We start from the raw sequence: 26,789 nt of genomic DNA on the forward strand, positions 1-26,789 counted from the left end.
GTGGGGTCAGTGGAGACAGCAAAATTTGGCAAATGCTCTGGTGAGGTGGGCAAATTGGTAGGTGGGCAGGCACTGCAGACCACAGTGGCACCTAATCTGGAAGGCTGATGTTCTGAGCTGTGTAGCATCTGCTTGGATGCCAATTCAGGAACAGGGCAAGTCAGGGCATTTCCAAAGGTGGAGCCAAATAGTTGGCTCCCACCTGGGGTTTTCGCACTGCAGGCACCGTGGTCAGCATCCTGAACTTACACCACCTATGGAGGGCTTTCCAGCAGCTGGGGAAGTTCTTTGTTTTTTTTCCCCTCCCTGCAGCACCTGAAAGCCTTCTGGAGGAGGCACAGTGGCAAAGCAGCACAGGAGCGGTGCCATCCATGGCTGCCTGGGGCTACTTTATTGGGTTATTAGTGTCCTCTCCCATTCTTTTTTTCCTGATATAAAATGGCCTCAGAGAATGTTATTTGCCCTGTGGGGAAAATTTCCATGTAGCTCTCATTACCCGTACATTTCCCAGTAGGGCAAATAGTAACTTCCTGAGGCTTTTTCAGGTGAGGACAATGGTATGGTGGGAAAGGTTGAATGCACATGACCCAAACGGGCCCACACAGATCTAGGAAGCACTTGCAATATGTGAATTGGCCTTAAAGCGGGATATAAGAATTGTCAGCAGAATTCGTTTGCATCCTTTCACTCTAGTCTTGCAAACTTAAACCAGAAACAGATCACCTGCATTTCCCAGAATGCAGTGCTGTATAGATATTGGTCAGTAGTAAAAATCATGGTGCTGGCTTAAGTGTGCTTGTCAAGGGGCTTCATTGTGAGGAAACTGCAACATGAACAGGTAGGCATGCCACATGATTGAAGAAACAATATTGTCAATAATACTTACAAGAGCCAATCTACAGCAACAAGTAAGCTGATGTCCTGAGTGGGAAGACCCACTGCAGTGAGGATGAGAAGCATGGTAACCAGTCCTGCACTTGGTATACTGGCAGCACCGACACTTGCAAGGGTGGCCGTCAGACTGAAATAGTAAGGACATTTGTTTATTAACACAAATATTTCTGTTAGTATTTCTTGTATCAGTACTGGAACTGCACACCCATGGCTTCTTGGCTGTGACTCATTTTGAAATCTATAGAAATACTGTATTTAATATAGTATGTTACACAGCCTTCTGGCAGAGTACTAGATATGGTTCTTGATTAACACACAGGTTATTTAAATAGCAAAATAATATTAATTATTGCAAATATCTGTGCTCCCAGTAGGTTTTTAAAGATTTTATTTCTATTTTTGATCAATACAAGAGCAAAGTGTGATTCATTTTAATTAAAACTAGCTTAATGAAAGTGCTTTCCATTTGCCTGCATTATAACAAATGATAACTCACTAATATTTACTATTTCCCATCATAGGGCAAGAAACTCACCTGACAGTGACTATCTGTCCACTATCCAAGACAACTCCATTCATTTGTGCAATGAAGATGGCAGCCACTGCTTCATAAAGGGCAGTCCCATCCATGTTAATAGTGGCTCCCACAGGTAAGACAAATCTTGTCACACGCTTATCAATGCCCAAGTTTTCTTCTAGGCAGCGGAAGGTAACTGGTAATGTACCAGCACTGATGATTCAAGAAAAAGGAAAGGGGAGGGGATGGAGGGAAGTTACCTATTAGATTCTTAATTTGTGACAAGATATTACATAGGGTGCTTCCACATGGGTGACTGGCACTGAGTCTGAGTATATACATGTACAGAGGAGTTGTCAGGCTACGATCATCATATAACATTAAGTATTCACAGAACTTACCTATGGAATATGTAAGTCTTCTTCATTTCCAGAACAAAATATTTATTATATATTTTAATATTATTAACTTTAATTATTCCTAATGCTTTTTGCCTCCTTTTTTTTGGCTACTGGCTCATTATATAGGTTGGGTTTCAATTTCCCTTCTGTTTTTTGTGTGCTAGCTGTAATGACTATACAGGTGCACAGAAGATGGGAGTTCCTTAATGCCCTTATTGCACAACTCTGGAAACACAAGAAAATTTCATGTATACAATAGGATAGACTTCTACAAAAATAGGTTTGCTCTGTTTCTGCTAAACAGAGCCTTGCCACACAGTCACTGACTTATCAGCATTTAACAATAATAAAATAAATCATGATATTTTCCCCCAAGATCCTTGGAGCACATGGAGAGGAGCAGAAGGAAATGGTGGATGAATTTTACTTAGGTCTTTATGTGGAACAGGTTATAACACCAAATTCCTACAAGAATTGTGATTTATGTGGATACACAGATCATCAGCCAAATACAAACTCTTTCTAGTACCATTTATTTCAGTGGAGGAAGTATTTATATGCTTTACACTTTACTTCTGAAATCAATTGATTTTTAAAATTTTACATTTTGATAGATCACATCAAAAATTATTGAAAAAATATCAAAATTTCCCTCGTCCATAGACTCAACTTTTCATTTGCAATTATCCTAATTTTTAAAAGAAGAAAGTAGAATTTGAAATTGGCTTGTATTCTTCAGAGGGTGGAAGAACCAGTCCCTAAACCCCCGAAGAGAGGACCCTGCCAGGTTCCTCAAATATAGAAAATGAAGATCACTCAAAAAAGTGTCTGAAATTTAAACTTTAATGTGTATCCTGTGGCAGAAGGAAAGGCAGCATAGTTTAGCCCAGTTTCACCAGATCTTGGAAGCTATGCAGGTTTGGTACTTGAAAGGGAGACCATCAAGGAAGACTCTGAAGAGGAAGGCAGTGACATAACACCTCTATTTCCCATTTGCCTTGAAAACTCCATGCTGGGGTCACTGAGCATTGGCTATGACTTGATGGCACTTTTCACCTACTCATGTATCCTATCTACCATTATGTATTCCCACTCCCAGATAGGGTTGACTGCAGCTAGAGATTTCCTGCTATTACAACTGATCTCCAGGTTTTGGACATCAGTTCACCTGGAGAAAATGGCCACTTTTGTGAACTGTATGGCATTATACCCAACGGACGTTCCTCCTCTCTTCAAACTATGCCTTACTCAGTCTCCAAATCTCCAGGTATTTTCCAACCTGGAACTGGTAAGCCTAATTCCAGCTCATACAAGTTGCTAGGAGGAGTTCTGATGTCACCACTCTGGCAGGCAAAAAAGAACTGGGAAGTGTGGACCCACCCTGAGCAAGTACATGGCTACATTATGCTCTCAATGGTTTGATCCAGAGCTGAACAAATATTTTTATGTTTGGTTCTAGATGTTTCTCTGATTTGAATCTGCACGTGCTGAATTACCCCTCAGTATGATCCATAGAGAGTAAGAAGAAGAATGCATAATTTATTAAACTTGTTGCCACAACATGCAGTCATGACAACATTAGATGACTTTAAAAGGGAATTAGAAAAAAAAACCTATGGTGGACCAGTCTGTACAGAGCTGATCAGCATGGAGCCTCCATGATCAAAAGCAGTATGCCAGTGAATTCCAATTGTTGGGACAACAATAGGGGAGAACAACTTGTTCTCTTGCCCTGCTTAAGGTTTCCCAGGGACCATTGGTTAGCCCACAGTAGGAAAACTGCTGCTAGATTTACATAGACCTTTAGTCCAAAAATATAGTTTCTTAAGCCAATGGAAATGGGCAGGTTATGCTCAGCCTTTTTGTTTTTTGAAACAGCATTCCTGAACTGAGAAGCTTCTCACTCAGATGTGCTGTTGTTCTTTGACTTAAAGCAAACTTGAACCCCATAAAGCTGTAGAAAACAGGCTGGCTAGATATTAGATAGTAACATGCCAAACAAAACAACAGCTATTCAGAGGTGTTGTGAAACTTGTGCGAGAAAAACTCAAGGAAAAACAGACTGCTAACTAGTTCCAGTTGCCATAGGAACCAGCTAACTCAAAGGAGAGGTCAATTAGGACAGACCCCAGTTAAAAGAGAAGTAAAAACTGGATGCTGGGGAAGAAATCTGAAACATAATAGGGCTCTATGCTGCTACTAGATTCTGTTGGAAAAGCTGAAAGAAATCTTGCCTAAAAGTTAGGATACTGGCCTTCCTTGCAAGTCTTTAGGAAATGGAGGCCAGGAAAAGCCAGAAGCTGCAGTAGCACTGAAGAGAAAGCTTAAGGAGATTGGCAAGGCTACCAGCTCAGTGCACAAGAAGTTATTTGCTTCACAGAGGAAGGCTGCCAGATGAGATCAAACATTGCAATGGCAATGATCAAAAAGAACCAGGTATATTCATACATGCATGCACACTGCGCAAACGAAGTTGGGAAGCAATGGGACAATAGACTCTATTGTTTGATTTTTACCCTATTTACCTGAAAGCAAGATGACACTCACGGTAAGCAACCTTCCATAAAAAAAGTTATACACAAAAAGGTTTTGATGGCTCATCTGGAAAAAAATCATCTTTTAAGTAAATACAGTACATTGGTAGATACACTGATTAGCTAATAACAACTATTAAAATATTATATAATGAGATATTTGCTGAGGAAGCAATCCTAAGCCATGCTATGTACTCAGGATCTATGTAGTTTTATTCAATGGGGGTCCTAGAGAAGTGTTCTTAGAAATGTACTGTGAAGCTGTATATTAGTGCTTGCTCATCCAAACTGATTTGTTAAAAACCCCAAATAAAATAATTGATATTTCTGAAAATATCCAGTAACTTAATGCTTTCTGGTTAAAATCCATGCAGTGAGATTTTGAACAGCCACCTGGGGTACATATTGTAAACAAAGCATTACTGTGAAACTGAATCCCTTGTTAACTACACTAATATATGGCATTTTATATTGAATACCTTGAAGCAGTGCCCAGAGCAGTAATCCATGCTTGGAAGATGCCAGCAAAGAATGAGAAGGGATTTTTCCTTGTTACAACAAAGTACAATAAAGGTAAGAATATCCCTCCATGGATGACAAGGCCTATGATCACAGTTACCATGTACATGCCTAGTTGCCTAGCAACTACTTCCAAGTCCTTGATTGCAATGATTTTCCCGCAGATGAGACAGGCAATGCCCAATGGAGAATACCTAAAAGACAAAAATAGAAAAGGTAACCAATTTCAAAGATGCAGGAATGCCACCGCAGAGTTATATCTGGCTCAAAACAAAACATGACCCCAATTATCTACTCGAATGTTACAACAAACATGAATACACTAAAAATTTAGTTGAGCTTCTGGATTATCTGATTTAAGGTTATTACCTTCAACTACCCCTACATTTCTCTATCATTTATAAGTTTGTAAGCACAGAAGGAAAAAGAGTGAAAGAAAGGAAGAAACAGCAAGTGATAGAAAGTGAGAGCAATAAAGAAAATATAAGAGAAAGGGAAAAGGATTTTGGATTCATAAAGGAAAGATAAACTTTTCTTTCCCTCCATTATTTTTTCCTTATAATGGAGAGCTGGCAACCATAAAAAGCTGCTGACCAAAGAAATCATGCAGGCCTTAAACCTTTACTAATAATGCTAATTCAGCTAAATAACTCCAAAGGTGCCTCTTTGTTCACAGTTATACAAAATGTGCATACGAAACTGTTTCTGAGACCCTGTTGTACCCAGAAGATACTTTAAAAGTTGCCCCCTTCCTAAAACAATAGAAAGGCCTATGGGAATGTTCAAACTCCTTGTTTAAGGAACAGGGCAACAAGAAACATTAGTGATAAGAGGAAACAAAGGTTCTTGGTTCACTATACGTCAAAAGATGAAATGCTGACATCTTCCAATAGAAACTTTGGTCAACCCCAAAATATTGTGGGAACAGGGAAAATCTCCACCTTTTGTATGATTGATTGATGATGTAGGTACTGTGGGAACGGATCAGAATGTGTATAAAAATTGTATTTAATCAAGTGCCTGAACCAAGGATTGATGAATCAAAATGGGAGCTTCTGTGTAAGTGACCCAAAAGCCTGCATGTTACCAGCAGCTTGTCAATGACTATGCTGGCAAGCAAGATAACATCTTTAGGATCTTGTAACTACAGGCTACTACGTGACAGAAGACAAGATGCATTTTATTACTCTGTTTTTGGGTTAGAAATGAATGTGATTAGTTAAATAAGGAAAAAGTGGTTTTTCTATATAGTTAAATGAGCACAGAGAAATGATAATGAGAGTAATTCACATGTATTAGTATTTTACTATAATTCTATTGTCTTAGAATCATTGTATAATTGTTAGAATCATGTTTTAACATTTCAAGCTGGGAAGAGAAGTTTTATGATCTAAAAGTATGTAGAGTCAGAACTAGGGACATATCTCTCTGGGAGAAACTTAGCAAAACGGGTTTTTCTTGGAGACAGCAAGCAAACTTTATTACTGTCCTTTGCATATGCGTAGAGGGCATAAGCTAACAGCAAGCAGCGTTTGAATTACAGAAGGAATGTGAATACGTAGAAATATAGGCTGTCTTACTGTGACCAGGAGACAGATTCTGACCAATTAGATTTTTAAGGTACATGCTTGTAGCACGTGAGAGGTATGGATTATAATATGTGGAACGTAAGGGTTGAACTATGTGACGTCTGTATTCTGTAACTTTAAAGACTGGGGGGTCTTTTCGTAGATAGAGGGCGTGTCATTCTGCTTTCTGAGAGCAATTCAGGGCCTCCTCCCTCCGAGGAGAGGAGTCCAAACCTCCTCTGTAATCCTTATCTGTATTCTGGTGAATAAGTTCCTTAAATTCCGATTACGCCTTCTTTTGAGAGCCACCCGGGAGAGTCAACCTCCTGTAACTGATCTAAATTCTGCTAAGTAAAACTGTTTGTTTGTTTTCTAATGTCAGATGTCTTTTGCTCTTATTTCTAACTTAGTTTTTCTTAAAACTAACTCAGCTGTGTAGGACCAGAGAGCAGCCCTGGCCCCACAGTACTTTGGGGTGTATTCCTTGCTGCCATTTTGTTGTAACTTGTCATTAATACTATAAAAGTGAAAACCCACTGCCATTTTGCATGGCTCCCCTGACCCTGTCTCTGCCCGAAGTTGGCTAAATAAAGTTGTTCAGAACTTTATTTCTTTTCGACTTGAGCTTTGAGCTTTTATTATTTAAACCGTTACCCCTAGTAACAAGTTCATAATTGTTGCTTAAAAGACTATGCAATCATGGTGATGTTGTTGCCAAAAACGCTGCCCAAATATTCATATAATGGGATGCTTTTGAGTCCCTGTATGAGTTTTCACAAATTCTATTAGCATTTAAATGGTTTCTGACCAGCTACAATCTTCACTGTCAAAATGAGAGTTTTATCAAATTAGGCCTGATAACTACCTGGTTGTAGGAATTTTCCATGATTTTCTCCATTAATAAGAAGAACTGGTTCTGAATGCAAGTAACAATCTCAAGACAATGGCAAAATACCCTGATCATATAGTGCAGAATATAGTTTGAATTAACAGAGCCCGATATATAATATTAAGTAGAATTTAAATACAATCCATGATTCTAAAGATAATCGGAGCAGAAGAGAAAAAAGTGACTTCCTGAGGATACACTTAAAAAAAACAACAAAAAACACTATAAATGTCGTATATATGAAGTAAAATATCTGAGTAGTTCTATAGAGAAGCAAACATTGTATAAAGTAGATTACTCTTTCTTCCCATTCCTAGCCTATTATTTTTACAAAGGATTTGTTAAGTAGGAGGATAACATGGAAAAGAGACAAATCATGTTGTGGACTGCTTTGGATCCCCATTAGGGAGAAAACAGAGGCCTAAATAAAAAGGAAGAAATAAATATGCTTAAAATACAAAATGAGACTCAGTACAACAGGATTTAGTGTGTCTCTAAAGATGAGAACTGAGACTTACCACATGATCATGGTCACCAATTTCATTACAATCTCATTCAAGATATTGAAGAAATCCACCATCATCTTGGCTTGTTCTCCCATTTTGCCCATTGCAATGCCAAAAGCAATGAAGAACCCAATGAGACCTATTGAAAGAATGCTAGAATTGAAAGAGACTATCAAAGTGTAGAATCCTATTAACCTCATGAACTCACTCCTGTATTGTTAGTATCTAATCTTAACAGCAATATCATTGTATTCTGTAACTGAAATGCAATGTATATTATTACTACCTTGCTGGAACCCCAGAGACATCATCCCTTCCTATACAAAAATAATAATTTAAATAAATAATAAATCAATATTTTGTAGGATTTTTCATATAAGATACATAGATTGGTGTTAAATTATATCAGAAATGCATGGGAATTCATTAATGGTTTTTGTGTATAACTTGGAGCTGAGCTTCCACTGAATGATTAGATGAACACAGTTTTGACAAACTGGCATGCTTTTCCACAAACAGGAATGTATTTGCCTCACATTCACAGATGTATGAATGCACATAAAAAGGATGTATTTTGCTGCTGTTGAAAAAACATCTCTCCTCCATACTTGCCCGCTGTTGAGGGAGGCAGTGGCTGCCCTCCAATAGATTTACCCCTCACTGGGGTAAGTATTCCAATCTGTCAGCGCAGCCCCATGCTGCCTCCATCGGTAGTTTCAGCTCCCCCTCTAGATTGGGCTAGTAAGTGTAATTAATTGATCTTGAAAATGAGTAGCCAGTTACCATCCCCATGTCAAGTGAAAATGTGGGAGAACTGTGCATTAAATATATGTTTCCAAGGATTTGTAACTCCATATATCTTCCATAAAGAAAAAAACAAATATCTTTGATTTATCATCCAGTAAATCTCCAAGAAAAGTAAAAGGGAGTTAGAACAGTTGATAATGTTAATATTTAATTCTCAAAATGAGAACAACGAAGAAGTAAAACACAGAAATATATGCTTGCACACTTTGGAGCACAAAAATGTTTTCTGTCACATGAAATTAGTTACATTTTCCATGTAACATTTTCCATGTAACAAAATTCACAGAAACACACCTCCCCCTTTCTGATTTATTTTAAGGAGATGAAACCAAAGGTTAAGCTAAAAAATTGGGGGATCGTGTTCATTATATACTGGTAAAATACTATTTTCTTACCTAAAACATTCATTCCATCCTTAAACTCAAGGCCCTTCTTAATAACCATTTCGGGTTCTGGAGTTACTTCTGTCTCATTCATCATAGCAAATATGGATTCTGTAACATTGGCTGGTTCTTCAGTGTCTTGAGGGACAAGTACTTTCTTGGTGACCGTTTGAATCTGACAAAGTGAAAAGACAATACAAAATGTCTTTGTTATGTAATAAAGAAATTTACCCTTTTTTCACATGAAGCCTACTGCTTTGTGCAAAGGTTATGGACTGGGCCACTAGTATACTAGCATTAGAAATAGGGTATAATGTGGACGAAATGGGGACACAGAGTGGGACAAAGACAAAGAGTTGGCTTTTATATGCTGTATTTCTCTACCAAAAGGACTCATAAAGAAGTTTACAATTGCCTTTTTAGTTTACTTCCACTAAAAAGGGGAATTTTGACTTGATAAGACAAAAACTTCTGAATATACTAATATAGAATCTACCTGCAAGGGGTTAGATAAACATACAAAGTTCATTGTGTCAATACAGGGTGTATCTGGTGATAGAACTAAGACACAGTTCTAAACACAGTGGGTATTCTGAAACATTAGTTCACCAGTCCTAAGAAACACATTGTGCCCTGCTGATAACAGTGAACAATGCAAGAGGGTTCAATTATTCAACCGGTAAAACCTGAGTTACGTAATTTGGAAAAAGATTTCTTTAAGCTCTGTACAAAGTGGATTTAGCTTTCATCATAGGCTTATATTCAATAAAAATGAGAGAGAAATTAGTTTCTATACACAGTTCTGCTAAACTGGCACTGCTAGTGGAATCATGACAGAGCAAATCATACAATTACACCAGCTGTTTTGTTCGATGCTGTTTTACAGTGTTTGCCACTTTAATTATTATTATTTTAATTATTTGTTAAATTTGTTATACCGAAGGGCTCTGTGCGGTGTACAGGTACACATAAAATAGCATTAAAACATAATTTACAGATTAAAAATTTAAAACCATAAACCAGAACAGCAGACACAACAAACAAATCAAGATGGCAACTTGATATATAGCCTACCCCTCTACCCTAGGGGAATTGGACAAAAGAGTATTTCACAGCCCACTATAACAATATATAGGGGGTGGCATCTAAACAACCGGCCTCCACAAAGGCCTGGCAGAACAATTCTGTTTAGTAGGCTCTGCGGAACTACTCTAGGTCCCGCAGGGCCCTGATGGTAGGAGGCAGAGTGTTCCACAGGGCAGAGGCCACGGCAGAGAAAACCCTGGCTTGGGTAGAGGCCAGTTGTATTATCAAGGGGCCAGGAGCCTCCAACAAGTTGGCCTCTGCAAAGCGCAGAGGCCGAGTGGGGACATAAGAGGAGAGACGGTCCCTAAGGTATGGGGGTCTCAGGCCATGGATAGTTCGCATGGATGGTCCCAGTAGGGGTGGGGAAGTCTGCGCCAAGGCTGCGCTGTCCCCCAAATGCCTTACCGTTCCTCTGACCTTCCGGCGTGTTGCCCAGGACAGGGGACACCCCGCCCTGCCCTGCGCGACAGCTCTGGAGTTGTAGGGCGGGGGGTGTCCCCTGGCCTGGGCGACACGCTGGAAGGTCGCAGGGACGGTAAGGCATTCGGGAAAGGGGGGAATGGCGCCTTCCAGCCGCTGCCAAGGGAGCCGCTGTTTCTGAAAAACCTCGCTTGGGATGCAGCGGCAGTGGCCGTGCGAACCCCTCCCCAGGGACGCTGTTTTTAGCGTTCCTGGTACGCTGTATTCCGCCCGTGCAGGAACAGCCTAAGTTTCTATTCCAGTTCCCGTTTCAGTTTTGTTTTCCCCTGATTCCCGCCACTCCAAAGGACCACCCACACACCCTATATATACTGGAACTGAGGGCAAGAACCCTCAGTTCCAGCACCCTGTAACTAGGGTGATATGAATCAATAAAGTTTGTTCCTTTCCATAAAGTCGGCTTTACTTGAGTATGTCCAGCCTTACACAGAATGAGCTTTAAAAGTTCCATTTGTACTCCTTTTCATTAAAAATGTTCAGTTTTACAATACAGTGATCATGAGAATCATGTCAGAAGCTCTGATCCAACATTCCAGCTTATTTTTAAAACTCAGATTTGGTTATTACCTAAGGGTTTTTTCCCCATTTCATTTTGCGAGTCCCTGACAAAATCAGCATTGAATCTAATTGGGCAAAGGACAACCTTGACAGTCTTGATGAAGGCAAAAAGATATGGTATACATTTTGTAAATAAGCAATAGATTAAAAAAATTGTTGTGGTCCTTGTCAAAAACTAAGCAAAATTATGAGGCTTGTAAATATTACTGATGATAAGCATTTTCTCAAAGCCAGTTCAAGATATGGCAGCTATATGAAAAACTCAGAACATGCTGACTTCCATTCATGGCAGGATATGTTGATCCTACCATGTATCATCAGCATTATATACTGAATATTTCTTAATATACTATCATACTTTACAGTAAAACTGTATTCCTGTGGTCATCTATGCTGGCCCAGCATGTACAGGACTGACTGGAAAGGAACACTAAAAAAAATAAGAAAATACATACCGGTATCTGTGTACAACTTTAAAAGCTTAATGAAACTATGATGAGAGAAAAATGTGACCTTGCAATTCTAAAGGACTTTTTCTCAAAAGTCATCCAAGCTAAGGTATTCTCCGACAAGATTCTACAAAAAATTTTTTTGGCAAAAATTCCTTTGAGAGGCCAGAGTACCAATCCAACTACACCCTTTGGATGTAGAGTTCAGTGTGTTTTCTTTTTAAAAGCTGACTCTGGTTAGGCTTCAAAACTAATAATAATATAGGCGCTGTAAAAATAATTAGAACATGGGGGTTACTTTAAAAAATTAAGCTTACTTGGGCTTCAAAACAATTGAAACTAGGTGGTTAGGCTAACATGGTAGTTTTATTTTTTAAAAACTGCAGTCGGGTTTTCAGAAAAACTAGGGATTAGTTTGATTTTTAGATAAAAAGAGGCTGTCCTTATAGGCTTGAAAAACTTAGATGAAGTAAAATGAAATAAAATAAGCTATTTTTTAAAAAAAGAAGCAGGCTTTAAAAAACAATTTTAACTGAACCAAGCTTAGGTATAGTTTTACCAAAAAAAGTTAGGTTGTATAAAAAACAGTTTTAACTGAACCAAGCTTAGGTATAGTTTTACCAAAAAAAAGTTAGGTTGTATAGGTTTTGGGGGAAGGTAAATTGCAGGTTAGTGCTAAGGCAGGGGTCCCCAAACTACGGCCCGGGGGCCAAATGTGGCCCCCTGAAGGCATTTATCCGGCCCGCCAGGCATGGCAGCGATGGCTCCATTCATGTGCAGTGGGGGCTCGAGGGAGAGGAGGAACTGGCCCCAACGGCTGTTGATTGCAGTTACATGATGGCACCCCCAAATCTCCATGCATTTTCTGACCCAGAGTTGGAAACCTTACATGTGGCAATGCCTGCTCCGCCCTTCCCTCTCGGCTACTCCATGTGTTGCTCTCAGGCTTTCTGTTCCGTCTCACTCCCATTGGCACTCCCACTGGTGAATCGCTCGCTGGCTGCTAGGGAGGAAAGAACCCAGGAAGATACCTGATCCTGGGTTAGATGGAATGCTTCATTGGGAAAGTTCTGCTTTTTTTTTTTTTTACAGGGGAAGGTATTCCACAGCCTCCCCCACAATATTTGGAGCCCACCCTGTACTTGACATACTTTGGTCACTGTTCTAAAAATAGACCATGACAGAAAGGCTGAAAGGTGAAATCAAACATTTTACAATCATTTGTGCATAGGAATTTGTTCATAGTTTTTTTTAGTCCGGCCCTCCAACAGTCTGAGGGACAGTGAACTGGCCCCCTGTTTAAAAAGTTTGGGGACCCCTGTGCTAAGGCAACAGAAAAAAGTAAATGACAGCAAGTGAGTCAAGTTCAAGAGGAGGTTAGTTAGTGCTCAGGCTTACAGTGCAATATAGCCTAGTCCAGCAGCTAATATATTTTGGTGAAGTAGTCCAGGGTGACAGAATGAATTATAAAAGGTGACTACAGTGGTGTGTTCAACTGCTAGTCAGCGTAGATGCCCTATTCCTCCATGGTCTGGTAGCACTTTGAGAGAATGGAGGATCCCCATTTTGCACAGTGCCAGTTGTGAAAGGTTAGGATCAGTTGAGAAAAAGACATGGGTCGTCTTTTTGACTACTGGACTCAGGAACCATTGAAAGAAGCACTACCAGACAGTGCTTCTTCAAGCAGACAGGCTGGTAGGGTGGCCATGAAAAGCGATCAGTCAACTAAGAGGACAGTTATTTCACAACCCCTTCTGGCCTTCAAGGTCTCCTGTAGAGGTTTGCTCCAAAACTGATAGAATTTCACAAGTTGCTTCTCATGTAGTGTGAAGGATACCATCTATGTAATCTGCCTTGAGTCCCAGTGAGAATGGTTGACTATAAATAGATAGCATACATAAAATAAAAAAAAACCTTATTAGAGGTTGTGCAAGGCTAACAGCAGAAGTGTATGGACTTTTTTCTGAATATACTGAGATCTTTTCTTCACCGGATATTAATTCCACACTGTTGTTGCACAACTCAAGAACACTTGGTTGTAACATTTCAGAAGCATATAAGACCTTACAAAATAAGATCAGCAACAAATACATAAAATTAACAGTAAAAGTCTACAGCAGAAGATACTATAAAACCCCTTTTAACCATAAAAGCAGAAAGAGTGATAAGTACTGCAACATATAACCTGGGCGAGGAAAGAATACAAAGCTTGTCATCACTTTATATGGTATTTTTTATCTAATTTTTAAAGAGAGATCCCATAGAATGTTATGCATTGTGACAGATTTTTAAAAACATTTTCAATCAGTAAAATGGTAGGGTTTAGAAGAGATCAGGAGGCAGCTTTTAGTTGCCAGAAATGTCAGCTACTTCAGTGTTGCCAGAAGTTTGAATTCACTTACATGAAAACAAAGGGTCTTTTTTCAGATGTTGACAGTATAAAAAACTGTGGTACTAGTATATCGGTTCTAAAACAGGCACTCAAAATACACAATCATACATGATCAGAAACAAGGTAGTGGGGAAACATTCTCATCATCATCATACGGCACCCTTGGATGAAACTCAGAGCTACAATAAAAGCTTATAATGGGAAACAGAAAGCTAAAAAAAATGCTGAGGCTACTGAAGCAAACTGAATTTTGCCAAGAGACATCAACATTATAGCCACCAGGAGAACTGTAAGAGGAATGAGAACATTAGTATAAGATAATAGCTGAACTCCCATTCAGCCCATTTTCCCCATCTTCAGCTTTGTGCCAGTAAAGGGGCCATGATTCCCATATCCTGTTAAGAACAAATAACTGGAATTCAAGTAAACAGTTCAATGTTTAACACACACTGTTCTAATTTTTGGAAATTACTGACTCCCTCTTTTGATGGCAGTATGAACAAGTGTGGTCTTCTAAAACCACTGAGATTTTGCTACAGTTGTAGGCATGCTCACTTGGGATAAACCCCCACACAAATCAACTTGTTGCAGAGAAAGCCTAATTAAGATCAGGATGAAAATATGTGTTTGGCTGAAATATGAAAGAAGGAAAGATACAGCAAACTTAGGCGGATTCCACATATGCCAAAAACAACGGTGTGAAAACGTTGTAAAATAGGTTAAAACTATGTAAAAGGATTTACACCTTTTCCACACCATTTTCACACTGCTGTTTTTGGCCCATGTGGAATCCGCCCCAGTTTGGTGGGTGCTGGCATTTTCCTATCTATGAGGTCCCACCCTACCTTGACTTCCCTCTGGGTGGGAATAAATTAAACAATCTGAGGCAACAACACTAGCTAAGGTGACTTTCAGTTCACATTAATCCAGTGGTGGGATCCAAAACTTTTAATAACAGTTTCCGATGGTGGTGGGATTCAAACAGTGGCGCCGCCGCACACACGCACCTCCAGACCCTATTGGGCAGGGAGGTTGCTTTAGTAACCCCTTCTCGGCACTCAGGAAAAATGAGTAACCACTTCTAGAGAAGTGGTGAGAACTGGTTCGATCCCACCTCTGCATTAATCCATTTTCTTACTCCTTTACATCTCTGAGACCATAGTAGGATTTGATTCCATTTCCAGACCCTGTCTCATTGAAAGATGACTACGTGGTTGTGCGTTATGCAGTGGGAATGAAAGGTTCCTGTTTACGCCAGGGGAAATAGTGCAGATTCTCTTTTAAACAAAGGCCGTTTCCTCACGGAGGCGGAAGGGGTCGGGTCGGTGCAATCCACGCCAACCCGACCCCTCTGGGACCGTTCATCAGAGCGACTTACCGGTTCTGTGGCCCTCCGGCACGTCGCCGAGGCCAGGGGACACGCCCCCCTGCCCTGTGCGACCGCTCCAGGGTTGCAGGGCAAAGGGGGCGTGTCCCCAGGCCTCGGCAACGTGCTGGAGGGCCGCAGGACAGGTGAGTCGCCCGGTCGGGGGGGGGAGGGAAGGCGCCTGGAAGCCGTTTCCCAACAAGCCGCCGTTTCCCAACAACCTCGCTTGCCAAGGGGACTGCGTTTTTGCTGTCCCCAGGCTGCCATAAACCACCCGTGCGGAAAGGGCCTAAGAGAATCTTATTTAAGTGGCACTTTCGTCAAAACCATTATTGTCTGTGTTGTTAAACATCAGACTTTGAAAAAAGAGCATTTATATTGCTCAGGACAGCTATTAGCAAGATTTGCTTTTATGTAGAGTTATGTCTGCCATTTTCTTTCCTTTCCTGGGGTGGGGTGGGGTGGGAAAGAGGCAGTCACTTGGATCCTGCAGAGCACTTAAACAAAACGAAGGTCCAGGAAGAAGTGGTGGTTTAATTCACACATCTCCTGAATCTTTCCTTGAGACAGAGTATAGTCTTTCAATGTTTCTACCTATTTCGTTCAGCAGTTCTACATTTCATTATACCACTAGGCTGTTAACATCATCAAGCCCTCTTCTCACTATATCTTTAGCACAGGCAGCCTCTCTCTCTCTCTCTCTCTCTCTCTCTCTCTCTCTCTCTCTCAGTTCAGCACAGTCTCTTCATAGTTACTCTCCAGTGACAACCAATCACCTACTCTCTCATCCCGCTTTCACGCCCCCCTCTGTCTACAACTTACTTCTCATTCTAAAGAAATACATACAATAACATTTTAAATCGCTACACATTTTTTAAAAGTTCCCTTCCATAATGTCTTTGATCCTCTGCACATTTTCTCAGTAAAAATGATTGTCATCTTAGATTTTGTACTTTGGTATAGACACTGAACTGTTACTGATGAGGAGCCAGGAAGCAGTCAAATATCTCTCAGTCATAGCTGGTTTCAGTTCCATTCAAGAATCCCCTCCAAAAACCATTGGTAATATTATTTGCATTTTTCCCCACTGGAGTGAGCCATTTTAGGAATCACTTCTGTCTTAAAAAGTAGAATAAAAATGTAATTTTGAAACAACAAAATAGTCATCCATTCAATAAATATGAAGGACATACAACTTTATACCCAGTTACCATTTATAAAATAAGTGTCAGCCAAATTTGTTTCCAAATTTCTGAATATGATTGTGATTATGGAGCTTGCCACCCAGAGAATACTTACTTACTTACTTACTTACTTACTTGCTTGTTTGTTTGTTCGTTTATTAATTATCGTATTTATATACTGCCCCATCCCCTGAGGGCTCTGTTAGTTTATGATACTATATTTAGTAGTAGTGCTGCTGCTGCTGCTGCTGCTGCTGGTGGTAAAATGTACTACATTTAGCCAAAAGCCATTAAACATGAAATGGAAACTATAGAAAAAGCATTTACAAATGTTAACATATTTCAAAAATGCATCTTTACTATTCCCAGAGAAGCTGGATCTCGCAGCATTGTAGAAAAGTCAGACACAGCAGTAGCAAAGCTATTTAGTACTATGACAGATTATTCAGATTCAAGATGATCAAAAGGTAGTACTTCTTTACTCACAAACAATTCGACTCTAAAATTCAACGCAAGTGGATGCAGTGACAGGACTAGCTTAGGTGGTTTTAGAAGGAGTTTAGGCAGTCTCATGGAGAATAGGTCTATCAACTCGTACTAGTCAAGGGACCTTCCTTATCAAGAGGCCGTAAACTTCTAAATACCAGTGATAGGTAACAGGTGAGAACTTGGCCTTTATGCCCTGTTTGTTAGCTTTCCAAGGCAACTACTTGGCTTCTGTATGAAGCAGGCTGCTAATTTAGATGGACCACTGGTCTGATCCAGCAGAGTCTTATGTTTTTATTTTCTTTAAACATCAACAACACATAAACTATAGCATCACATACTAATACAGTCTAAAGTTTTCTTTTACTTCTATTGTCAAAGTCAAGTTGCAGTAGAAGATCAAACATCCTTATAAATTACTAGCGGGGCCCGGCCACGCGTTGCTGTGGCTTATTGTGGTGAAATGGGAAAGGAACAGTAGCACCAAATCAATTGCAGAGGCCAGCAGTACGTGCTCATGCAAACACACAGCCTGATACTGTGCGATGTCATTGATGTGTGTGCCCGCATTCCTGGGGGGGGGGGGAGATGGAAAGGCACCCCTCCCACACATCTAGGCTGGCTGGTCATGATCCTTTACCTGGAAGTAAGTTTGGTTGGTGGCAATGGGTGGCGCTTCTGAGGAAACCCTCTGAGGGGCGCGATGCAGCCATTCAAAGTATGTCACGGTTGCTGTACCGAGCTTACTCCTGAGTAATGCGTGCCTGGTTTTCTTAACTGTAACCGCAGTATTCAGGGAATCTCCTGAGTAATGCATGCCTGGCCCCTCCCTCCCGTCCCTTGCATGTCACCCCTCACTCTCTTCCCTCCCTCACTTCTCTTCCCTTTCATGCCACCCCTCCTCCTCCTTCCCTTCCCTTTTCCTCCATTAGGGTGGTGGGTCATATCAAGATACTGGGCCCTCTGCCTCCCCTCCCTTGCATGCCACCTCTCACTGTCTCTCCACTCTCACTTCTCTTCCCTTGCATGCCACCCCTCCCCCTCCCTCTCCCTCCCTTCCCTCTCCCTCGTGTGTATGTGTGTGTATGTGTTTCACTTCCACTCGAGTTACTGCCTATGTACTGTTTTCACTGCTCATATCTGGCCATCTGAGTGAACATTCTAAGCAGCATGAACATTCTAAGGGTGACAGTTACACACAGGCAGCTGCATGTCCTTCACCATGGAGCGCCAGGAAAAAGGTGTTTTACCTGGGCCAGGTGTGAAATTTCATGTATGTGAACATCTAAAAACACTCTCACCTGACTGACTATAGTGGCTGGGAATTTTCAGAGGAATTGGCCCAGCAGTTACATGGCACAGTTACTGGGGTATACTATCATCAACCAATACACAGTTAGCTTTTTATATATATAGAAGAACATTGTTATGTACCTGCTGGAAGCATGCTTGGACGAGGTTTTCAGGAAACAGATTTCGGATGAGATCCAAGAAAGCATCCAGACTGGAGACTTCATCGTTCTTCTTTCCTTCTCCCAGCTGTTTCTTGAGTTTGGGGTTTCCTGGATGAATGGCTAAGACCAGAATGACCCCCAATACAGCAGCAATGATAGTAGTAGACATATAGTAAACCATGGCTCTTGTACCTAGTCGTCCACTAGCTTTAGCATCCAAACCAGAGAGACCTGCATTATTAAAAATACATTGAGAGTCATTACTATGCAAATGATTACCTCAAGGGACTTGCAGAATCTTCAAAAAGTAGTTATGATTATTTTATTCTATTTCTATTCTATTTACATTTATTACCTTCATCACAGTCTCAGGATGGGCTACAATTAAAAACATACAACACTAAAACCATGACAGTAAAAACTCAATAAAACCTTATTCTAAAAACTCAAACTGAATCTAAAATCTTCCTCACCAACTCCATCCACCCAGAAAAAAGGAAGGGGTGTACGGATATCTCGGGGGGCCCTCCCAGCAGGGGGAGACAGCCAAATGCCCAGATGAAAAAGACGGCCTTCATCAGGCACCAAAGCTCCGAAAGAGTAAGTGCCTGGCAATCCTCTGATGGAGGGGATACCACAGTGGAAAAGCCCTTCAGGCTGCCCCCACTTCCCCTTACCTCTGAATGGGATGGGACAACCTGGCATGCCTCTACCTCTTCTCAATGCACAGGCAGGAATATATGGGTGGATGCACTCTCTCAGGTACCCACAACAAAAGCCATCTAGGGCTCTTTATAGGCTAGCACTGGTACTTTAAATTGAGCCTTGTAAGGCATCAAGAGCCGGTGCAGACTCCTCAGAATAGGGGAGCTGTGATCCCAGTATGAAGCTCTGGTCAGCAGATGAGCTGCCATATTCTTCACCAGCTCGAGCTTCCAGACAGTCCTCAAAAGCAGCCATGCATATAGCACATTACAATAATCCAGTCTGGCAGTTACCAGAGCATGGGTAACTGTGACCAAGTCATCCCAGTCCAGAAACAAACAAAAATCCTTTCCTTCCCAGTGCTGCTGGACTTGATGTTCTTGTTATCAGATCTAGGCTGTTGAACTTTGTAGTTCATTTTGTCTTTTCTGTGCAGCACTATAAGTTCCACATAGAAATATGATTAGTAACCTTTTTAAAAATACATATTTTTGTTTCTTTTCCATGATATAGTTGTACAAGAATCTTTAAAATAGAATTCTTGGAATCTTCACTGAATGTCTATCCCCAAGATTCCTCATGGGAAGCAATGACAGTCAAGCACATTGAACTGTACATTTCCCCAAAGATTTTATTGAGCCAAGCACTGATTCTGAGCTGAGAGAAATGGAATTTTCATGAATGCAGTGAAAGTTTCATTATAGAAGTAAGTAATGTACCACATTACTTTATTGGCCACATGCAAGGACCCTTTTCTTTACATTGCTGTGGTGGTTGGCTAGATTTGTCCTTGGGTCTTACTCTGCTGCATGTAACCAAGCTGCAAAATGCCTTGGCAAATCTTTAAAATGTAGAACCAGAGATACTGAACTGCAGTCGAGTTCCACAAAGCTTTCACAAGGATCATAATGGATCAGATATATCTTTTTCAAAAGTGGAAAATGTTGCAGAAACATTGCAGGCTGAAGAGAAAAATATGCAATACTTGTGGGGTGCAATATGCAATATTTGCAAGCCAGTGGGGTGAAGCAGTTAAAAATTAGGAGCTAGGATACCCAGATTCAAACGATGCCCTGGAAACTTGCTGGGTGAACTTGGGTCAGTCACTCACTCTCAGCCCTGACCCAAACTTGTATTTGGATGGGAAACCTTCAAGGAATACCAGAGGCAGGCAATGGCAAATGATCTGCAAACATCACTTGCCTTGAAAACTCTACAGAACTGCCATAAGTCAGCTGCAACTTGATGGCAACCCCCACTCCCCCCCCCCATTTACAATACCATCTCAACTCAATGGAAATTTATACAAAAATAAAGTGTGTGGATTCCAACCAGAAAGAGTTTGTAATTCAACATATTTCTTAAAGGAAGGAAGCATAAACAGCCATCTTCTGAATTGCTCTACCCTTAGTAATAGGCATGAGGTCCATGCCCTGACACATTCAGTTTTTGTGGGGACTGTTAAATGACATCTCCATTTAGCTCCACCAGTGCCACCCCAGCTAAACTACAAAAGGGTAGCAAAGTCTGTCTCTTGCAGCAACGCAAAGGTTTTTTGTTCCCATAATGACCTTTGTTATAGTGAAGAATGTTAACATGCAAGTTTGTTATCAGATATATTACACAGCTAGGACTCTCATAATTTAAGAGACAAAGGAGCCTTAGGAAAGGGTAAACTCCAAAGCAATGATTGAAATTTTTAACATCTGAAAGTAAAATATTGGTTATCACTATCAGTCTATGGAAGTGAATAATGAGAGTATGTCTCAATGCTTAAAGGGATGTGTTAGGCCTTGGAAGATCATTTTAGGAATGCCCGGTTCTCCCTGATCACTGTGGAGGAAGAGATGGAGGGTTGCCTGATTCAGGTTGGGAAACTCTTGGAGAATTAGTGATAGAGCCTGAGGAGGACAGGGACCTCAGTGCATGCAATGCCAAGGGATCTGATCTCTGCAGTCTGGAGATGAACTGTAATTCTAGGGAATCCTCAAATCTGGAGGCTGACATCTTTACCTTGGGCCAGTCTTCTCTCTCAGCATAATGCATGCAACCCGTATACATGGTAATGAATCAGGCCATCACAAGAATAATGCTGATTTATGAGACTGAAAAAACCCAGATAACTACATTTTGAAGAGATACCAACTCCAAGATTTTTCTTTCTTATAAATGACTAGCCTTCTAATCTTTATGATAGATCTCACCTGTGATTAAACTTGAAATAATTAATGGGAGAATCAACATTTTTAGCATTCGCATGAGGATGTCTCCCGGGAAGGCTATCAACATGACAATATCAGGATTAATAGGTGTTGCCATTCGAAGGAGAGCACCACATACAGCACCCATGATGACACCTGAAGGGACAAAAAACAAAGGTGAAATGAAAAAGAAGAGACAGGAAGGAATATTAAGTCACTGCTCAAACATTTATTCACTGTAAAGAAGAACCCCAAGGACACACAGATTTGGCAAACCACATGGACCTGTGATAAACTAGAGCAGTGATGGCGGACCTTTTCGAGACCGAGTGCCCAAATTGCAACCCAAAACCAATTTATCACAAAGTGCCAACACGGCAATTTAACCTGAATACTGAGGTTTTAGTTTAGAAAAACGGTTGGCTCCGAGGCATGCGTTACTTGGGAGTAAGCTTGGTGGTAGTCGGCGGCTTTGCTTTGAAGCAACCGTGCAACTCTTCCAACTGGTGAATTATGACCCTAGGAGGGTTTACTCAGAAGCAAGCCCCATTGCCAGCAACCGAGCTTACTACCAGGTAAAGGATTGCGCTTTAGTTCTTCGCATGAAAATCAGTGGGGTTTAACAGCGCTTAACAGGGTTACCTACACTGTCTCCCCAAAACTAGGTCTTAGGTTTAATGCTAATAATCGAGCCCAGCTGCCCAGGCCAGCCTAGATGTGTGTGTGTGTGGGGGGTGGACTCTGTTTGCGCGTGCCCATAGAGAGGGCTCTGAATGCCACCTCTGGCACCCGTGCCATAGGTTCGCCACCACTGAACTAGAGGCAAGTAGTGTTCTCAACCATTGTGAGCTGTAGTTTGGTTAAGTTCGAGTTTTTTTTTTTACCAACTTTCATGTCTTCCCCTTGTTTAACATTCAAAGAATAATAAAAACTCTAAAATGGCATTTATCCTTTGCCACAAATCAAATGGCTTTCCATCTAGCTTTCTATGCAATCTGGAATACCTCCTTTTTTTTTAACAACCAAAATCTTTTTACCAGTATGGCATAATATAACAATGTGTAGAGGACAGAGAAGGTTAAATTCACAAAGACATTATACAGTATATATTTGTTTCAAAATTACAAAATAATTGTTACACATTGAAACACAGAAGAATGTATATCTGTCTAAAAAAGCTGCTCTTCTTGTCCAGAAACACAATTCAATTCAACCTTGTCCAGAAACACAAGGCCTCAAATTGCTTCAATCTTACTTTCCAGTGTTAGGGATAGATTTTAGAATTAGGAAAAAAGGAAATAAATTTGTTACCGTGTCTATTTTTCTTTTACTTAGCTGTTATTAATAGACAATTTTGTCTTCAATTATTTCCTTTTCTTTACAGTAACTTCTAATTACAAGTAAATCTAATTTTTTAATGAAACATTTGTCAAATTGAGGTAATTCAGGGTCACTATCCACTCACCATAAGCCGCGGGGTCACCTCTGTAAAAGACACGGGGATCCCGGACGCTCCCCACATCACCGGCGCTCACTGCGCAGATGCCCGGGATTTGCCGCTCTCCCACCTCCTTGCCGCGCGGCAAATTAGGTCCTCTACGAAGAGGAACATTTTCAAAAACCCCGCGGCAAGGAGGTGGAAGAGCGGCAAAGACTCCTCCAGTGAACTGACAGGAGCGCTCGGAGGGGCTGAATGGCGAAACAGTCTAAAATCCCCAAACTCGGCCCGGGAGTTGGCAACGGAGGGGATTTTCACGGAAAGCGAAAGCAAGCAGCCACGAAGACGGAGAAGGGAGGGGGAAGAGCGAGAAGGAGGGGGGAGGAGTAGAGCGAGAGGCCGAAAGCGAAACCGGCCAGCAACAGCAGAAACCACAAGAGCAACAGCAACAGCAGGGAGAGATCCCCGTTGCTGTAGCACCCGCCGAGAGACAAATGACAGAGACGCCACCAGTGTCCAGGGAGCGAGTGGGAAACAAATGTCTCCGTGGTCAAAAGCCACGGAGGCTTTTCCAGGCGGGGGCGCTGCGGGGTTGCACAATAAGAGGTGAGTGGATAGTGACCCTCAGTTTCCATGTAAGAGCTGGAACTGGGTGCTTGGCATTAGGTAAACATGGACAGGGAGAGATGGCTGAAGCAGCCATTTCACCACATCAACTGTTATGTGGGAAAATGTAAAGAGACTAAAGGGATCTAATCATTTCAAACACATGTCCATTTGGCCTTTAGAAATCATAGCAAATGTTGAACACACTCACTTATTTTTAAGTTTATCATCGGTATATATAGAAATCTATAGAAAACTGTAATGTGTGTTTCATCCATCTGCCTTCTTCTCTAAAGGACTTTTCTGCTGTGTGGAGAAATGGTTCCATTTGAAGAAGAGCGGGTATTCCAAAGCAGAGATATTCTAAAGTAGAAGGAAGTGGCTGGGATATACATTCCCTGCATGCTAAAAATGTTTTTAAGGCGGGAAATGTGATTACAATATTTTATTATAATGTTTTATTCATTTATTAAAATCTTTTTATTCTGCCCTTCCGTGAATGGAGCCCAAGACTGCCTTTTGTGGGGTAATATTTTCAAATTATTTTCACAGAAGAGTGTTTCTGCTGACTCGCACAGATAGTGTACAGCAATAGGCTGGATATGAGCATTTTGTGATTTACCACTTCAAATAAATGACAGTGACAGTTCCCCCTGGAAATAGATATAAAAGCATCAGTAAATCTGGCTGTGTATTCATGCTTCAGTATCTTTACAGCATCTTCTATGCAGCAAAAGAAATTTTCATAGGTATGCTGAACTACTGCTGGGATGCTCAACTAAATGATTGCAGAGACACTGGGGAAGCAGGAATACATTCTCAGTGAGGATTTCACAAAGCATCAAGAAAACATTGTCTCAACAAAATAGAATTCTGGTCACTATGCAATAACTCATCCATAGTTGGTTTTGTTCTCTACTTCCAGGTGGAGCCCAGGTGTTGTTGTCAACTTCCAGGTGGAGCCTGGATATCACCTGGAATCACAAAAATCCTCACAACTACAAATCTCACAACTACAAGGATCAGTTCCTGATAGGTTTGCCAGCTCCAGGTTGTGAAATTTCTGGAGATTTGGGAATGGAGCCTTGGGAGGCTGAGATTAGCAGGTGGAGCCTTGGGAGGCTGAGGGGGCATATGACCTCAGCATGGTGTAATGCTATATAGCCTACCCTCCAAACCAGCCATTTTTCCCAGGTAACTAAATCTCCGTCAGCTGAAGATCAGTTGTAATGCTAGGTGATCTCCAGCCACCACCTGGAGGTTGGCAATACTAGTTTCACTGGAAGCACTAGCTGCTTTAGAGGATGGTGTCTGTGGCACTGTCCTCTTCTGAGATTTCTCCCCTTTTCAAACACCATCCTCCCAGGCTAAACCCCCCACCCAAATATCCAGGAATTTCTAACCTGGAGTTGGCAACCTTATCTCCTTCCCACTCAACAGCCAGCCTACCTTTGTCTGCCCCTTTGTCTTACATTCTACCTCCCCCTTCCAAGTAGCCTCTCTATCTACGAAAACCATGGCCCAGTTATATGGTGCCAGCCACTGGGTTAGGCACACTTGCATGGTAAGGAACCCTCAAGGACTTGTGGGGGGCACCTCACTTTTCCCTGTATCCTCTTCCCCACACTATTTCTTCTTTCCTTACTGTACAAGTCCTGGGAAGGAGGCTGCCTTCCCTGGCCTCGGAGCACTGAGGCCGGGGTGGAGCTTGGGGAGGTGTGGCCACGCCCCCAGGGGTGGCTGAGGAGGTGGCCATGCCCACAAACCCACCCCATAAAAAATCTATAGCTATGTCAGTTACCAACCATCAGGTGGTAGCTGGAGATCACCCACTATTACAGCTGATCTCCAGGCGACAGAGATGAGTTCACCAGGAGAAAAAGGCTGGTTTGGAAGGTGGACTTTATGGCATTATACCCCACTAAATATCCCCTGTTCCTCAAATCCCCCTCAAGTGCCACCCCTAAATCTTCAGGTATGTTCCAACCCAGAGCTGGCAATAATAGCCATTGACCATCCTCCCATATTTAGCTATATTAATTATTTATTTACTTCATTTATACTAAGGATGTGCGCCATATTTTTTGGGCCCAGCATTCAGCTCTGCTCTTGTCCCACCATCTCTGAAGTCTAAGCAGTCTTTGGAGACAGCGGGGGAGAGCTGAATATCATGGACTTTAGAGGCAGCATTTACTAAGTGAAAGGGACTGGGGTTACCAACAAGGTTGTGGGGCTAAAGCCAGAAAAATGCCAGAAAACATTCACATTTTTCGGGATCTTCTTTTTAACTCCCTTAAAATACCACCTCTTCCAGCCTAAAATAACCCGCCCCAAAAGCTGGAACGTTTTTTCTTTATTTTTGGTTAGGCTTTATCTGAATATAGAGACCTAGGCCCATTATACATGGAATGCTTATCTCAGGGCTTTTCACTGCACAGTGGGCTTGTATACCCTTTTCAACTGCCACAAGCTGGACCATCTTTGTTTTAGAATGCTCCACTTGGATCCTAGTGCCTACCTAAATTGTTATACTTAAGTCATAAATATTTTGTAACAAGTGTAACGTAATAGAAAGAAAACACCAGGACTGGCAACAGCTTCCTTTAAAACATACACAGTCAAGGCCCTTGTTTGGGGTCATAATCTGAAATGAGGGGCTCAGTCTTTCCTCCCCAACGCAGTTTTACTCATGCAAAATAACCTCCTCCCTTACTATTACTGGTCTTAGGTGAGAAAAAGACAGGCACCATGTTCCGGGACTCTTTTGTGTCTGTGTCCTCAAGTTACAGTTGATTTTTCAAGGAAATAGACATTCAGAGGAGGTTCACCATTGCCTGCCTCTGCATGGGCTAAGAGAGTTCTGAGAGAATTCTTACTGGCTCAAGGTACCAGAAGGCTTCAGGTGGAGGCCTGGGGAATTGAACCAGGTTCTCCAGGTTAGAGTCTGCTGCTCTCAGGTCCTTTCTGCATGGGTCAAGAAAAGCGAGGGAAGGACTGGTTGCATGAACCTGCCCTGGCCCTGGCCCCTTCGCACAGCTGGGTGTCCTGTAGTCAGCCAGTGTGTTGGCTGGGGCCTGTGCCTTCGCACGGAGGCGCATTTTTTTATTTTTCTTTGTTGTTTTCTTGTTTCTCTGAATGCCTGTGAAGAACAGCTTGGCAGGCAGGCAGGCAGGCAGGCAGGCAGGCAGGCAGGCAGGCAGGCAGGCAGGCAGCCCCCCCCCCCCCCGGCCATGATTCAGCCCGTTTCCCCTGTGTGGCTCTGCAAATGAGAGCCGGGGAAGGGTTTTTTTGAGAATTGCATTATGTGCAACTCTTGTGTTTTTACGCAGCTCACAGCCATGAGTGTTCACTTGGGCACGGCTGTCA

General features: G+C 41.6%; 1 protein-coding gene across 2 annotated transcripts in view; it reads right to left on the bottom strand.

Moving 5' to 3' along the window:
* Window positions 1-26,789, bottom strand: part of SLC1A2 (solute carrier family 1 member 2) — a 137,186-nt gene that overhangs the window by 24,482 nt on the left and 85,915 nt on the right. For both annotated transcript variants that reach the window (XM_048483364.1, XM_048483362.1), the window contains 7 exons: window positions 21,383-21,535; window positions 18,454-18,704; window positions 9,031-9,193; window positions 7,841-7,967; window positions 4,826-5,059; window positions 1,430-1,624; window positions 887-1,021 (listed from right to left, as the gene is read on the bottom strand). In XM_048483364.1, coding sequence (XP_048339321.1) covers window positions 887-1,021; window positions 1,430-1,624; window positions 4,826-5,059; window positions 7,841-7,967; window positions 9,031-9,193; window positions 18,454-18,704; window positions 21,383-21,535 — 1,258 coding nt within the window. The remainder of the gene's footprint in view (window positions 1-886; window positions 1,022-1,429; window positions 1,625-4,825; window positions 5,060-7,840; window positions 7,968-9,030; window positions 9,194-18,453; window positions 18,705-21,382; window positions 21,536-26,789) is intronic.

This window comes from Sphaerodactylus townsendi, linkage group LG02 (genome assembly GCF_021028975.2).
Source record: "Sphaerodactylus townsendi isolate TG3544 linkage group LG02, MPM_Stown_v2.3, whole genome shotgun sequence".
In the NCBI taxonomy this organism is placed as follows: Eukaryota; Metazoa; Chordata; class Lepidosauria; order Squamata; family Sphaerodactylidae; genus Sphaerodactylus; species Sphaerodactylus townsendi.